Source organism: Mirounga angustirostris, unplaced genomic scaffold (genome assembly GCF_029215605.1).
Source record: "Mirounga angustirostris isolate CCGP_5_RB_7025 unplaced genomic scaffold, mMirAng1.0.hap1 SCAF_2, whole genome shotgun sequence".
Classification (NCBI taxonomy): domain Eukaryota; kingdom Metazoa; phylum Chordata; class Mammalia; order Carnivora; family Phocidae; genus Mirounga; species Mirounga angustirostris.
The window spans coordinates 49,865,770-49,883,827 of NW_026991710.1; the positions used below are offsets into that span (position 1 = coordinate 49,865,770).

The window sequence follows — 18,058 nt, forward strand, 5'->3', positions numbered from 1 at the left end:
TGTGATCATTATAGTTCCACTCACATAGACCCCTGAGCCAAGACTGTCTGGGTCTAAATCCTAGTTTCTCTACTTAAAAGCTTATGTGACTTTGGGCAAGTTAATTAACCTGCTCATGCCCCAGTTTCCTCATGTGTAACATGGAGGTAATAAAAATAATTATGAGATATTGAGAGGTGGCTCTGAAAAGGAAATGTCAAAATGTGAAAATTTCATCTAAGAAAGAAACAACACCTAAAATTTTTCTTTGGAAAAAAAAAAAAGTAAAAATATCTATGTCTGTGATTTTTTATTTGAGAGACTGATAGGACCTAAAACAAAACTTGAGGCGGGTATCCACTTGTCAAGATGAGTCCAGTCATATTCTGTTTCAGTTGTATGTGGTGGTAGGTATCAAAAATGTGTTGGCATGATCATAAATAAGGCTAGAATAGTAATGATGACTCAGGCCTATAAATGTAGGTTACAGAAAAGTAAAGAGGTTATAAGGGAATGGATGGATTCTAATCTACTGGATTAGAATTAATTTAGAAAAAAGGTTATATTACAATGGATGAACCTTCCCAAATATTTAGTGCCACCTAAAATTGCAGTTGCTTAACCCCAAAATATTTATTTTTTTACTTATGGCCCAATTGATGGTGGTACCTCATGGAAGGAAGGAAGGCTGATGAAGTCTCAACCAACCTTAATATATGATTTCCACAGTCACCTTGAGTATTGACATGGAGCAGGCAGTCTGAGAAAGAGGATCTTGTGTGAAAGGTCTGAAAGAGGCTTACATCACTTCTACCCCCCTTGCATCAGATAGGACACTATCAATGGTACCACCTAAACTGAAAGGAAGTCTAGAAAACATAGTCTAGCTTTTTTACCTCAGGAAGATGAGGAATTCGGTGTTGTGAACAACTAGCTGTCTACCACACTTGAGGAATGTAAAGAGTAGGACATGTGAATGATGAGTAGGAATAGAGGTGGAAAAAGGAAGTGTCCAAGGAGCAAAATCAGCATCAAGATAATATACTGAATTAAAGATAGGAGAAAATATCCAGAAGTAGACAGCAACCAGTATTAGAAAACATTTCAGAGAAGTCAGGGAGACTAAGCATTTGGGGGAAAAAAAAAAAATTCTAGATTTTGATAGAAGAAAGACATAACTGATTGTCACAAGAAATATATGTAAAAAGATAGGAGCGAAATTGGAGGTTAAGGGAAAAGGTAGCATTTGTCTGTGTAAATAAGGGAATATTGGGCCACCATAAGCAATTTTAACATCTTCAATTATAGTGAGCCAGATTTACCTATTATCTTTATGCATTAGCTAGAAATTTGGAGTAACAAAATTTAAAATTTTAATGTTACATAGAAATTTTCTTTAAAGCAGAAAATATTTTTGGATTTTATGCATTAATTATTTTTATTTTGAGTATTTCTATTAGCCAATATCTCTTAGGGTTTTCCCAATAATTATTTTTATTTTTTCTTATCTTACAAATATACATGGCTGGTGTAAGGAAGAATTGCTTTTGATATACAGGAAGAGATAGTAAACCTCAGGATCCAAAAGCAAGTCTAGAGTTTTTAGTATATTTAACATAAGTAAAATTTTTTTTAAAAGTATGTCATCAAGCTCAATTTTGTGATTTATTAGAACAGACTTCAGCAAACAACAGCTCATGGGTCAAATATATCTAGTTGCCTTTAATTTTTATAGCCAGTCAACCAAGAATGATTTTTATATTTTTAAGTGGTTACATTTAAAATTTAAAATTAAGTATATAAACAGCATCCATAGTTGCCTCTTGGTTGACAAAGCCTGAATATTGACTATCTGGCCCTTCATGAAAAAATTTACCAACCCCTGCTTTAGAAGCTTACTTTTATGATTTATAATAACAAGTAATAAGCATATTATTCTTTCATCTATCTTATGTTTTGAATTTTCTAATTTTGGTGGCATTTTTATTTGGTATCAAGAACATGGCCCATGGGGCGCCTGGGTGGCTCAGGTGGTTAAGTGTCTGCCTTCGGCTCAGGTCATGATCTCAGGGCCCTGGGATCAAGTCCTGCATCAGGCTCCCTGCTCAGGGGAGAGCTTGCTTCTCCTTCTCTCTCTGCTGCTCTCCCTGATTGTGCTCTCTCTGTTAAATAAATAAATAAAATCTTAAAAAAAAAAAAAAAAAAAAGAACATGGCCCAACATCAGAGAATATAGAAAACATGGAATTGTTTACCTTTTTCCTTACAAAACAAACAAACAAAACAGGTAGTTTTGTTTGAAATTGCAGAAATGTCTTAGGATATTTTTTATTCCTTTATTTAAATTATTTAAATTTATATTCTTTATATAAATTGACATATAATATTATGTAAGTTTAAAGCCTATAGTGTGTTAATTTGATACACATATATTGTAAAATGATTACCACCATAGTGTTAGCTAATGCTTCCATCAACTCACATGGTTACCATTTCTTTTTTTGTGGTGAGAACATTTAAGATCTCTCTTAGCAACTTTCAAGTATATATTACAGGTTTGTTTACTATAATTATCATCCTTACATTAGTTCCCCAGAACTTACTCTTCTGATAGCTGGAAGTTTGTACCCTTTAACCAACATCTTCCCATGTCCTTCACCCCCAATTTTGGATAACCACCATTCTACTCTGTTTCTTTGAGTTCGGCTCTTTGCCCATATGAGTGATATCATCATACAGTATTTGTCTTTTTCCATCTGACTTATTTCACCTAGCATAATGCCCTCAAGATCCAACAATGTTGTCACAAATGGCAGGATTTCCTCCTTTCGTGGCTGAACAATATCCTATTGTATGTATGTACCACATCTTCTTTATTTATTAACCCATTGATGGACACGTGGGTTGTTTCCTTGTCTTGGCTATTGTGAATAATGCTGCAGTCCATGGGAGTGCAGGTATCTCTTTGAGATTCTGATTTCATTTCCTGGGGATATATACCCGAAGTGAAATTGCTAGATCATATGGTAGTTCTGTTTTTAATTTTATGAGGAAACTCCATACTGTTTCACATAATAGCTGTACCAATTTACATTCCCCTCAACAGTGCACAGGGGCTTCCTTCTCTCCATATCCTAACCAATACTTGATATCTCTTGTTTTCTTTTTTTTCTCGTCTTCTTGAAGATAGCCATTCTAACAGATGTGAGGTGATATCTCATTGTGGTTCTGATTTGCATTTCCCTGATCTGTGCTGTTGAGCATCTTTTTATGTTGGTCATTTGTATATTTTCTTAAGAAAAACATCTATTCATTTCCACTGTTCATTTGTAGTTGAATTGTTTTGTTTTTTGCTAATGAGTTATATGAGTCCTTTATATATTTTGGATGTGAACCCCTTATAGAAATATGATTTGCAAATATTTTCTTCAATTCTGTAGATTGCCTTTTCATTTTGTTGAATATTTATTTTGCTATGCAGAAGCTTTTTAGTTTGATTTAATCCCACTTACTAATTTTTGCTTTTGTTGCTTTAGCTTTTAATGTCATGTCCAAAAAGTCATTGCTAAGACCAGTGTCCAGGAACTTTTCCCTTATACTTTCTTATAGGAGTTTCCTTCTAGTCATATGTTTCAGTCCTTAATTCATATTGAGTTAAATTTTGTGAGTGGTGTACGATAGGGTTCAATTTCATTCTTCTGCATGTAGTTATCTGGTTTTTCTAAAACTATTTATTGGAGAGATTTTCCTTTTCCTATCAAGTATTCTTGGCTCCCCTGTGAAATATTAGTTGACAATAAATGCAAGCATTTATTTTGGGACTAATTCTGTTCTCTTGGTCTATGTGTCTATTTTTATACCAACACCATACTGTTTTAATTACTGCAGCTTTGTAGTATAGTTTGCAAGCTAGAAGTATAATGCCTCCAGCTGTGTTTTCCCAGGATTACTTTGGCCTTTGAGGGGGGTGTGTCTGTGTGTGTGGTTCTGTACAAATTTTAGGATTGTTTTGTCTGTATCTGTGAAAAATATCATTGGAATTTTGAGAGACTGCATGGATTTGGGTAGTAGGCACATTTTAACAATCTTAGTTCTCTTAAAAAGTTTCTCTTAAGCCATCTGATTGAATTTCAATGATGTGCCCATGCTGATGTAGTTGCTCATATGTTTTGATTAGAGAAATATGAAATATTCCATTTTTGAGATATTTTGCCTTGTAGGGCTATTTGTTAATTGATTCAACTTATTAACAAAAATCAAACTTTGAGTTATCAGTCCTATTCTGAGTGTGGATTGCATGATGGATTGCACCAGTATTTCTACTGGTGACATTAAAGTTATCACTTTTTCTTTTGTTATGCACTCGATTATAAATCTCAGAGGGTATCATAATTATTTTATTTCTGATCTGAGAGTATAAAAGAAATATTCCATTGGTGAGGTATAGTTTCTTTCCCATCTTCTATATTCTAGAACGATATTAAAATAATAAGATATCATATCTGGTCATGGTAAGATGGAGTATCATTGAAATAGTAGATTAGAATATGCAAATGATTGAACGATCAACTAACTTTTATTGTAATCTAAAGAAAAATATCTCATAGATACAATCCATGTTATTTTGCTTTTTTTTTCTTTTTAAAACACACGCTTAACATTTCAAAACTAATCACAGAAAAATAAAGTCAGTAAAGATTCAGTAAGTAACATACCTAAATATGGAACTTGGCATAACTAGATATCTTGGTTTTTTGGTTGTTTATATAACCAGTTCAGAACATTTAACCTTTGTTGGAAAGTGAAAATAGTCCATGATGAATTCCTGTGGCTTATACAATATTGCTGCCTTTGTAACAGGAATGGGAGTGGTTCTATTTTTCTCTTTCTTTCTCTATCTCTCTCTCTTAAAATATTTGTTTAGGTTTAAATCACTTGATTAAAAAACACTTTCTTTTCTAAAAAGAAAATATACTTGTTGAGTACATTAGGAAAAACAAAGTGGGATGTAGGTTATGATCAATGTTTAGGTTCTTGGAGATACTTCGTTAATTCAGGACTAATATTAAACTGTAATTGATAGTGCTTACTTTTGGATAGAGATTATTTTAAGCTTTCTCAAATTCTAATTAAAACATTTGTCCCTATTTTTCCAGATACAGAGAAAGGGATAATTTAATAGATTACTTTAATAATAATGTTAACACATTAATGGTAGAAATGTGGCCTCCTAGAAGGAGTTTTCTGACCATAGAGCACCTATAAGATACGGATTTTTTCACAAAAAGCATATTGCTTAATCTTTTCAGTATTTCAGTTTAGTTTCATTGCTTAACCTTTTCAGTGTTCTTATCTGTAAAATGTAGGTAATAATTATTTCCCAGAGTCCTTTTGAGGGAGGGACCTACCATAATTCCTGGTAAATAGCAATTAAAAATTAGAAGCTTCTTCACTCCATAGTCCCAACCTCACATATATATTAGACATACACACAAACACAAGTGGGTATCAACTTATTTCTTTAAAAAAAGAAATAAAATGTGAATTGGCTTTTGAACACTGAATAAAACTAATTATTTCTAATTATTCATAAATATAGCATAGAAGAGACTGGTTGGAAAACATATCACTATAATTTAAAATATATTAAAGAATGTAATGCTAGTATTCGAGATCAGAGAAAGTCCTCAAAGGTTGCTCACCCTGTTCACAATACCTAGAATGCCCTTGTCTCTCTTGTCTGTCCTTTCTTTCAACTTCTTTCTCTAACCTGACAGATCCCATCCCATCTTTTGAAGACTCTCTCAGAAATCCTCTTCTCTGAGAAGCCTTTCTGGGTCCCCCTACCTCCTGCCAGCTTTGATTCACCCTTCTCTAGATTGTTGTTCCTATCACAGAATAAGCATTTAATAAATGTGAATTCTTCAAACAAACCTAAATGTATTCTATCTCTGATTCAGCTATATCTTTGATGGAATGAACTTTCTAATATTAAAATACAATATTTTAGTTTCGAATGCTAATATTAATGTATCATTCACACTCCTATTTTTTTTTTTGTTTTTGATTCTAAATACCATCCCTCAAAAAAGCATGTATTTATAACTTCGATTTAAATAAAATTACATTGGGATATTACATTGTCACAAATCGTGGAAAGGATGAACTCATGTGAATTCAATATGTAAAGAGCTAAGAATAATTATATATACAGTGTTATTTCATAATGAACATAAATTTGGAATGTATAACCAATAAAATGTCCCAGAATGTGTTTTTAGTTGAGAAAGACATAGTTGGGGATTATTTGTGTTGTTGTAGATAGCGGAAGTATGATTTAGGGCAGTTACTGTTTATTTTTGTACGTCTTGTTTGATTAAAGAGGCAGTAATAATAATTTTAAACAAGATAAAAGTTTTCCCAGACATTGTTGGTATGGTTTCCTGCTTGAAAACATCAACTAAAAAATGTTTATCTCCTTTTTTTCCCACGATTTTATACTACAATGAGGATTAAGAATTTAATAAAGAAAAGCAATCTGTGACTATTGAAGAGAACTATTATGCGGGAAAAAGTTAAAAATATTTTGAATTTTATAAAGTTACAAATTTGACCTCTTTTAGGAGAAATAAACTTCAAAGAAATATAGATTTAAAGGAAATTTAACCCAATACATTCCTTTCTTCTGTGTTTAAACATTCTTTTTCTCTTTTCTCTTCCTTTCCCTCCCCCTCCCCCTCCCTTTCCCCATCCCCTCTTCTCTCTGTGGCTTTCTCACTAGACCTCAGTTCGGAGAACAGTTACACCAATAGGCTACTTCAGATCAAATTTATGAGGCTAAAATAGTGTCTTAAAGAGTCTTAACTTTATTTTTTGAACTAAGAGGTAGTAGCGTTCTAGCATGATTGGGCATGTGTGTGTGCACATGTGCGTATTTTAAAAGGCTCCAGTTATGCAAAATTTCAAAGTTGGTGGCTTGAATATCATTTTATATTGTAAAATCTATGCTGAACAGATCTTTTTTTTTGTATCTGTAGGGCAAGGCAATAATTATATTAATTACCTAAAAATGAAACTCACATACATTTTACACCATAGTTCCCAGCCGAAATGAATTGCGTGCTAACAGCAGTTTATATTTAATTGGCTAGGTACGAAAAGAGTATGGGAAATGCCTGCGAACACATTGTTGCAGTGGCAAAAGTACAGAGAGTTCCATTGGCTCAGGGAAAACATCTGGTTCTCGAGCACCTGGACGCTACTCCACAGGCTCACAGGTAAATATTTGTTCATTAAAATGAAATATCTCTTACCTGTATTCTGTCACGAGTTGCTGTCCTTTCTTGATCAGAACTATTTTCTACCCCAAGTGTTTACTCCATCAAATTTGTTGTTGTTGTTGTTGTTTCAGTGTGTCAAATAGGAATGATTATGACAAATATCTCAAAAACCACACTGCGCTAAAGTTATGAAATAATGCTTGCATAATAATTATTTGCATAATAATTAATGATTTCAGATTATCCCTAGTTGAATGAATAGAGGAGATGACAAAAGGAATTTGGCACATTACCCAAAAATTCTAAGAAAGTAATATTTTACATACATGATTCTTAAGGAAATTACCTCTTTTAGCCAGTGTAATAACTCTGTGTTGCATACTGAACACATGTACTTATTAAATGGTATGTTCAGTAAAAACAGTCCTAACTAATATGACTTGCTGACAAGCTGAAGACGGCTCAGGGCAGCGAAGGATACCATCATAGCATCATGGACTTAACTGCTCCACGTACTGCTCCCAGCTGCCCGGCACTCGATGTGGCCATGGCGTTGGCTGTCAACCTGGGGAGCCATAAACCTCCTCGTAACTTTCAAGTAACCTGTCTGCCATTTTTCCCCGGCCATGGTGTGAGTCCAAAGATGATTAGGTAGAGGTTTCAGCAACTTGACGATGCTAAAATGAGCCAGGGAAACAAAAGACAGCATTATGTGGGCCATGAGCGAGTTTGAGTTCAGACTAGCCGACTAATATTTTGAAGATTTCCTGATCCAGTGGGAAAACCAATCATTTTTTTTTTCAGTGTTGTCAATTGATTTCGAAAGAAGACTTAAAGTTAGTAAACGTGTAAATCAGGAACTTAGTTTTTTTCTTAAGCCTTTAACTCTGCATCTTAATTTTTTTTTTGTAAATTTGGTAATTTTGTATAAAATAAGAAAGATCACTTCAGGTGTTCTTTGTTCAATGCTTAATTGTTTTGTAAACTCAATAGATTAAATTTCCCAACAATTCCATTTATAGGCTTAGAAAATTAAATACCCTTGACTTTAAATATCATTTACAAACATCATATATCTGATTCTCTCACATTCACTGTCAGACTAGACAGTTGTACACCCCTAACTAGCACCTGAATGACTCTTACAAATGAAAGATAATGAATAATGTTCTTGTAAAGAAACACTTTCCTCACACTGATGGAGTTCTCTTCTATCTTCTGAGTAAAACCACATGTAATCTTTTAATCTAACATTTCTAACTAAAATTTAAACTGAATGTATAACTGTCAAACTGTCCGACTGTTAATACTTAAATTAACAACCACAAGTTATCATAATAAACCTGAAACTTATACCTACATATAATACACACTTATTAATAGTTTGAATTTTATTTATTATTTCTATACCTTACTGAGGTTACAATGTTGCAAATTAGGGGGAACAGATGTACCAGGGTAGGTGGGCTGAGATTTCTGAGTGTAGGACTACTAAACTGGTCAGTTAGAAATCTGAAGTCTCACATAATTGTAGGGTACACCTGGATGATGCTTCTAGCGTGAGGCCCTTAGATTCCACACCTTTATTTTCAAACTGATAATCCTTACCTCCACAGCTTTTAAACTGAAATCGCTGAGATCCTGTATGTCATCCAGCTTCATTAGTTCCTACATGCTTTTCATATAGCCGAGCTCAGCAACCACCATCCCGTCGTCATTTGACAAATGCCGTTAATGAAACAATACTATTTGGAAGTTTATGTATTATGTTACAACAAAGTTGTGTAATGTTTAGCAATACTGGTAAGCTAAAAGATAGGGCAATGCAGGTTAAGAGAATAATCATAAGCTTGCTGTGTGGATAGCCCTTGGTTTGAATTCTAGTCTTGGCATGTACCAGCCATGACACAAAACAAGTTACCTAATATCATTGACCCTCAGTTTTTTCATCTCTAAAGTGGTGGTGATGATACTTATTTCTTACGTTGTTAGGAAGATTGAGATAATGTATTCAAAACACTGAAAACAAATTGTAAGTACTCAACAAATGAGAGCAGCCATCACTTAATAGTGTCATTATTAAAGAATATAATTTCAGATATATATTTTAAAGCTGTATCATATTTTTTCTTTGCTTTTACAGTTCTCATGTCACAATTCTAGTCTTCCAAAAAAAAAAAAAACCTTACATTGTTTTCTTATGCTTAATATAATACTAATTCTGATTAACTATGACAATCCAACCCTACATAAAGTAACAGGTACTTAAATCCAGTCTGTTTAGGTAAAAATAATCAGTGTATTTCATATTAACTATGACCTTCCATAGTCTAAAATAGTCACTGATATTAAGGTAAAATTTTGGACTATGGATGCCTTTTCCACATCAGAGAACTTGTAAAATAATAATCTCTGTATGTTTTATTTTTTACTAAGAAATATTGAATATCCTCTATATAATGGCAATCTTCTACGCTCTGGAGGTACAGTAGTTAAAAGACAACTTCTTCTGTGATCTGGAGCTTTCATTCCAGTTGTGGGAGACAGAAAATTTATTAACAAACCAATGGAAAATATCAAATTATGAAAGCTGGTAGAGATCCAAATGTAGTGATTTGACACAGAAAGTACAGGTGGCTACTTGGATTAAGTGCTGGAGAAAGACTATTTTGGAAGATGATATCGACACCAAGATTCTGAATGACAGGAAGGGAATTCAGGGGAAGAGAATTCCAGGTGAGAGAACTCTAATACAAAGCCTTTAAGGTAGGGGACGACTTGCAAACTCAGGAAGGGAAAGAATGTCATTGGCTAAATTGGGTGACAGTGAATGGGAGATGAAGTCAAAGGAGAAGGCTAGAGATGGATCAGTAATGATTTATAAGAGTATGCAAATTTAGATTTTATTTTGGTTACTTTAGAAAGCCAATAAGATGATTTAGAAAAGGAAGTGGCCAGAGATCATCCACGTATAATAAAGATCATGTGGCTTCTGTGTAGATAATGGAGGAGCATGACTGGCAAGACTAAAAAGTGAAAATCCTCTCCACATGTTGCTCCCCCATACTTACTTCCTGGTGCTAATAATCACTTATAAAAGCTTGGTAATAACCATAATCACACAGATATTCACAGACATGTATAGGATTGGTTTGTATTTATGTGTGTTTATAAAAACAGTGGACTAAAGTATTGTCCTTCCCACTTCGACCTTTCTTTCTTTAATTGTTCTGCCATTTATTTTTTGTTTTATTGACTCTGTAGATGCATTTACATTTATCATATGATATTTGAAACATAAAACAATGTATGTAACATCTATTAAATTATGAAGTATACTAGTAAAATGAACACCTGTGAATTGAACATCCAACTCAGGAATTGAACATTTTTCCATATATTTTCCCTTCTTGAAAACTCTCCCTAATCAGTTCCTATGCCTGCAACCAGAAGACTTTTGTTCTTCATTTCCCTGATGTGTTCTAATAGTTTCTCCACCTCCAAAAAAGGTGTTTAGTATTACTTTTTAAAATCTTTTTTGGGGGGCACCTGCGTGGCTCAGTTGTTAAGCATCTGCCTTCGGCTCAGGTCATGATCCCGGGGGTCCTTGGATTGAGCCCCGCATCGGGCTCCCTGATCAGCGGGGAGTCTGCTTCTCCCTCTCCCACTCCCCCTGCTAGTGCTCTCTCTCTCTCTGACAAATAAATAGATAAAATCTTTTTAAAAAATCTTTTTTTGAAGTGGTATATTATTGTATGTAGTCTTCTGTGACTTGCTTTGTTCACCCCCACATCGTCCTGGTTCATTCCATGAACATTTAAGTGTTGGCTCTCTGCTACATAATGTATACTTTTCCTCTGCCTGCAATATTTTATCTTTTCCTTTTTCTATTCATCTATTATTTGACATAGTGTAGTGAACTGTTAAGCTCCTAGATCAGGAGCCAGTTGAGTGGATTGGTTTTGTCACTTAATTAAGTCTGTGACATTGGACATGCTAATTAACTTCTGAACATCAATTTTCTAATGAATAAGAGTACTTGACTAAAGGAGTTGTTGTGAGATTTCAATGAGTGAATAAATGAAGAATTACATAGTATAGAGCCTAGAACATAGAAAGAATTAATTGAAGTGTTTAAAGATTTTACATATAAGATACATATTTTATGTATTTTATGTAGGCCTACATATAATATTTATCTTATACCAGGTATTATTTCAGGGTGTGACACATCAATAACAAATAATAACAATAACAATAAACAAGAAAGACAAAAGAACCTCAAATCTAGTGTAGACATTAGACATTAAATATTGAACAGTATAGGGCGCCTGGGTGGCTCAGTTGGTTAAGCGACTGCCTTTGGCTCAGGTCATGATCCTGGAGTCCCGGGATCGAGTCCCACATCGGGCTCCCTGCTCAGCAGGGGGTCTGCTTCTCCCTCTGCCCTCTTCCCTCTCTTGCTCTCTGTCTCTCATTCTCTCTCTCTCAAATAAATAAAATAAAATCTTTTAAAAAAAATATTGAACAGTGTATATAAATACTAAGAAATAAATACATTATAATTATAGGTCATGTTGTATAAGATGATAATGACTATGGGAGGAAAACAGCAGGGTTAGGTGGGTGGAATAGAAGAATAGGTCTCTTTAAGGAGAAAATATTTGAGCAAAAATTTAAAGAGATGGAGTTATCCATACGTGTATCTAGGGGAAGAACACTTCAGGCAGAGGAAACATTTATCCCAAGCCTGAGGCAGAAGCATGCTTGGCTTGTTGAGGAATGGCAAGAGAACCAGTGTGGCTAGCCCAGGTTAGGGAAACTAACAGAAAATGAGGTAATGGGGGAAGCTCATGTAAATGTCACCTAACAACGATCATAATTCCATCAAATCTGTTAAGATGTCACTTCTTCAGTGGGGTCTCACAGACTTTGTAGCCAAAGACATATGCCTTCATTATGTGCACATTTTTTTTTTTTTAAATTATGTAGTCTAACAAACATTAACAAAAGTACACAAAATATAGGTGTATGCACAGTGATTCATTACCCCTCCCTGGGTCAAGTATTAGAATGTTGGGAATACCTCAGAAACCCTTGGAAACTTTCTCCATCATTCACCTCTAATGTAACCACCATCTTAACTTTTAGCAGTACATTTTGTTCTGCATGTGTTTGATACTTATTCACATGAAATCATCCAGTACCTATTCTCTTCTATTTTCTTTCTTTCCTCAGGCATCTATGTTGCCGCAGGAGGCTTTGTTGCTTTTTTATTGTTATTGTTGTATATTGTTCTATATATCCATTTTACCATTGACAGTCATTTGGGTTTATAGTTTTCAGCTATAATAATTAATGGTTCTATGGAGATTTGTGGGCACATTGTTTACTTTGGCTTTTATTTTTGTGATAATTTGTTGTGTCTATCACTTAACCTAATCTAGTAGCTCCATGAAGACAAAGATATTTTTTGTTTGCCTTTTCCCTTTGTATCTCCTAGAGTAGCTTCTGGCATGCAGTAGAGGGTAATTAATATTTTAATTAATTGATTGATTAATTAATTAATAAAACAAATGTGAGAGAATTGTTTCCAGTATTTCATTTTGAAGTTTTGAAGTATTTTTTGATAGAAATATTTCTCAAGTGCTCAGGATTTATAATTTCTTATTTTTTTATTTAATTTTTTTTAATCTCTTTTATTTTATTTGTGTATTTTAAGTAGGCTCCACACCCAACGTGGGGTTGAACTCATGACCCTGAGATCAAAAGTCACATGTTCTCCCCACTAAGCCAGCCAGGCGTCCCTCTAATTCTTTGATTAGTTTTGTTCTGTATGTGTGTGGGGGGTGTGTGTCTGTGTGTGTACTTGCTGACCTAAAAAAAATATATAGACAATATTTCTGAAGAATAAACATGTCCCAAGATTTATAAAACAAATTGTCTAGTATTTTAAGATTGAATACTCCTATTATTCAAGGAGTTCAAATATATTTGGAGCATAATCCATTTGTGAGCTTGGTTTTGCTACTACCATTACTAGTAGTAATAGTTCTTAAAATTATTTCATCCTTGGAAAAGCTGAAAATATGTTGTTTCTCCTCACAGGATTGTTAATACTTTTTTGATCCCTAACTCAATAAAATAACAGAACAATAAACCAGAAAAAAAATCTCCTCCTCCCCAAATGAAAAAATACTACGCCACTTTCTTCAATTATCTGACACTTAGAAAACTGAATTTGAGAATATAAACAATGATGTAAGAATTTTCAGTTCTCGATAAAACTACCTACTGTGAAGAAGTGAATAAGGGTGAATTGTCTTCCTTTATCTCCTTCAAAAGAAAGAAAAGTTAAAATCATATGTAACCTGTAAAATTACACTGGTCTTACAAAATACATGGAAGATGTTAAGTTTAGTAGCATTTTAATAATACTGTGTTCTTTTCTTACCAAACTTTTTCTTTCTTGCAAGTTTCTGAATTCTTAAAGTAAATCTTTTGTTAATAAAACTGACAATTTAATACATATTTAAATACCCCATTCCCTTAAAAGTTACAATGAAAATAATTTGTTTCACTTTAGAAACTAAAATTATTAAATTCTAACCATCTAGAGTACATGTCTATATATCTTCAACATGTTTAAATTGGTATAGTACATTACATTTATTGCTTTTTCATAGTTACAATTATTTTTGGTATAAGCATTTAGGAATACACTTAATGAGAACCAATTTATCACTAATTTAGTTTCTGATGTTCTTGTGCTACTGTCCTGCAAGCACGTAGAAGTTATGTATTTGCCAGATGCCAGAAACAAGGTCTCATATAACTATGACAGGAAGAAAAAGAATGATTTGTGTGAAAATTCACTGCCCGGTGAGTTCATTTCCGTTTTTCCCTTTCCCCCATCCAGAGCCGAATTCGTAGAATGTGGAATGACACGGTCCGAAAGCAGTCAGAGTCTTCCTTCATTACTGGAGATATAAACAGTTCAGCGTCACTCAACAGAGGTAATTAGAAATGATTTTTCATATTTATTACTTTTGTGATTAAGAAGTTCTTAACTGCATTGCTTTTTTTGCAACTTCTGGACCTTGTTCCATGTGATAGGAATATTGCAAGGTTATAAAACATGGTTGACTGTAGCAGTGTGTTCCATTATTCATAAGCCTTTTTTTTTCCAATCCTGAATTTTCAGGAAATCTTTTCTGAAAAGAAGTTAGACAACGAGAACTTTCTTTTTCTAGTCATCTGCCACTGTAATAAACTGGTGAGCTGTCAGGCCTCATTGGAAGCAGTGAAAATGGGCAATTATGTGGCTGTATAGTCTACTAAGCATCATAGAGTTGCACATTGTCCCAGGCATAGAGCAATTTCATAGTCTTTGTGGAAGTAAAAAATATACTGTCTAATACATACTTGAGGCATCCTGTATATTTGGGGTAAAAATCACAAGTAATTTTAGTATCTACAAACTTATCCAGCATATTTAAAGATCTAGGAGGAAAAAGAATATATATATAATGATTTTTGTGTGTTTATGTGCTTCTGGTTATCATGTTCCTAGGGCATCATTTCGATTTTTAAAATGAAGTTTCCTTAATCTACTGTTTGGCTCGTGGTTGTTTTTTTTTTTTACTTCTTCTGTCTTTCTTTCTCCTTCCCTCCCTTTTCTTCCCCCCCCCCCTCTTTTTTAGTGTATGTGGGGTGGCGGAGGAGTGGGGAGATTAAGTTGATTGCAGGAAAAATGAGTAGATGCTATATTTGTGTAGAGTTAGGGTACACTACAGACATTGCTGGGGAATATTTAGAATATAGTTTTATCTGGAAAGATGGTGTTTGCATGAGCTTATTCCAATCAAACTGTCCTAAGAAAGATATTTTTGATGTATATATTCAGTAGTTATTTTTATGATCAACATTGTTTTTTTTTTTTCCTATCCCCAACTAGGATTTTAGTTCCACTTAAACCCGTTTCTCTCAGCTTTTTGTTACATTAAACACTACTTAGAAACAAATAATTTAACAATCACAGCTTATGATTCAGAAAAATTCAGATGCTGGTGCTGTCAATTACTTTTGCTCAAGTAATTTCCATCTTATTTTCATAAAAGAAATTAGGACAGATAGTGTCCAAGCTGAATTTGATATAGGGATCCATGTTACACATAATCTTAATTGACTTTCATATGTTATTTGGGACAGTTATATAATGGCCATAACCTAGTAATGATATTAAATTTTCTGTATCACTTTTGCCTAAGGAGGAACAGTGAGTGCAAATATTCCTCCAAATATAAAGAAAATACACTAAAACACCTACCTTCTTATATTTTGTTTCATTATTAGTCTGTTTTTATTTGCTAGATTTTGATTTACATATTATTCTCCAAATATCCTTCTCTTTTTCAAGTTTAGTTTTAATGGTTAGTGTGTGAAAATTTATTTAAATATGAATACTCTAACTTTTGACATATTTTCCAAATCATAGAGAACGAATTACTTACAAATGCCTCCAAAGTTTAGGAACCTATTTGCTTTCATAGTGATAGATTTTGTTTATTGTCTAATCCCATAAATGGAAAATTTACAGTATGTTCCTAGATAGAAAGCTACCCTTATGAATAGGATTTATTATTAGGAGTATATTGCATCTAATGAGCACAGCAACTATCGAACAATTGTTGTTTAAACAAAAGATGAGATCATGTGATTTTAATGATGCACTGTTTATTTGCCTACTGTGAAGATGGTTAAAATATGTAAAATTATTTTTTACAACATGTAAAATTATTATGTTGTCTAGCATTATGATCTAAATTCATGTAAAGATTGTAAGGTATGTGACTTTACTAAAAATTGTTTTAAATGGACACATTTTTGTGACCTTGATTTTAAGGTCACTCACATATAACATTGCTGTGCCTTTTTAGTTCATTCTCAAGAACTTCATCAACTTGGAATATGTGATATGTGGATGACTGGGTCAATTTGAAATATATTTAGAGAAAATAATAATATTTTATATTGACTGATCATGTGTTTAAATCTGGTTTTAAAGTCTTTAGTTTTAAAAGTATTTCTTAAAGTTACTCTTGAAGAAGGGTATACAATTTCTTGTGACATCCAATAAGTTACCCTAACGTTGACTTTGGAGAGGGGGTTAAATTGAATTTATGATTTGAAGTGTGTCCAGGCAGGGGTCTTTTCCTTCAGGATATGTAATCTTCTTTTCACTCATTGACTTTAATGGTGGTAGACATCGTAGTGATCTTCTTGATTTCCCATATTAATTCCTTATTCCCCCAAGTCAGAACTCCTCGATTTATTCTCATCTCATTATTTTTTATCTCAGATACGTGGAGTAGTTTAAGATTTTATTTCTTCATATTATATCTCTGAAGATAGTCTTTAACCTCCTTCTTTAATCTTGTCTTATTTCCCAGGGTCCTATCTTCCCTGCATTCAGGCGTGTGTATCATATTTAGGTAGGTGAAATCCAAGATTCACCTTTCCAGATAAACACTTCAGTCACCTCAGCAACATACTTATTCACCTCTGTTTAATCAAAAGATTATATTCTCTATTATAAAAATAAAAATTCTAGGCACTGCATCTTTGCATCTTCATATAGTCTAACTTCCCATTCATTCTCAGTTTCTCACAGCTAGCAATTTTTTGTTCATTTTAAACCCCATTTTCCTTCTTTCTAAGTTAGATCTATTAAATCTCTTATTTTTGTCTTTAGTTCTGGCCTCAAAAACTATAAGAAGTTGTCTAAAAATTAATCCTGTATCTACTTTAGGTTTTCTTTCCTATTCATACCACTGCTCAGTTCATCAAAAGAATAATTATTTTACAGTTCTGTATGTCTTACCATCTATTCTTCCAAACAAAAATGTGTCATTCTCATCTTTGGGATCCATTAAGAATAAAGCATCTACCATATAGTACAGAACTCCTTCTCAATGGTTTTTATTTTTTCAAACCATCTTTAATATTCTGTTCTTGAACCAACTTGTTACAGCCTATGTATCAGATTACCTGTGTAGATTTCCCAGTGTGATAAGCTTGATTGCTTTTGTGATTTTATTCCTTGGAATTATGCAAAACCTTGGAAGATTTATTGATAATTTTCAATTTGTGTAATCATTCTTATATATTCTCTTTGGTATTTTGTTATTTGGTTACCTCATCTCTTTAAAGCATTCCATTACACATTCCATTCCATTTGTCCTTTGAATATCTGTATTTGTGAAGGTGTTTTCCAGATGTTCCCTATACGTTGTAAGATATTTTTTCCCCTTCTGAATTATTTGCTACAGTGCTACTCACTCAAGTAAATTAAGAATTCCTTGAGGCCGGTACCCCAGGACTACGATCACATTAACTTCTCTGATGCCACTTTCATACACAGTCAGAAGGAGGTTTTCAAGAGCATTAATGTGATAGTTGATTATAGAAAGTTTTAAGGAGGATTAACTCTGATCCAAACTCAAGGTTTTACAAATGCCACAGGAGGGTTTATTCATTTGCTCATTTAAATATTTACTATTTGCACATATCTTGAGGTCAATCCTCCATCCCCCCGAGCTTCTCCCAGATTTTTAGAAACCTTACCCAAATTTCTAGTAGTTCTAACTTCCCAGTAGTGGTAGAAACAATTTGTAGCTGATGTAATCTTTCCGACTCATATCTCCAACTCACAATCTCTGCTGGCCAAACCTCATCCTGAACAATTTAGATTAGGGATGCCTCTAAAACTTGAATTTGATCCCCAAATGAAGCATTTGC

At 33.5% G+C, this 18,058-nt stretch overlaps 1 protein-coding gene across 1 annotated transcript in view; it reads left to right on the plus strand.

Annotated features, from left to right (window-relative positions):
• Positions 1 to 18,058, plus strand: part of ADGRL3 (adhesion G protein-coupled receptor L3) — an 819,557-nt gene that overhangs the window by 774,706 nt on the left and 26,793 nt on the right. The window contains exons 21-22 of the mRNA XM_045881084.3: positions 7,130 to 7,255; positions 14,178 to 14,274. Of these exons, the coding sequence (XP_045737040.1) occupies positions 7,130 to 7,255; positions 14,178 to 14,274 (223 nt within the window). The remainder of the gene's footprint in view (positions 1 to 7,129; positions 7,256 to 14,177; positions 14,275 to 18,058) is intronic.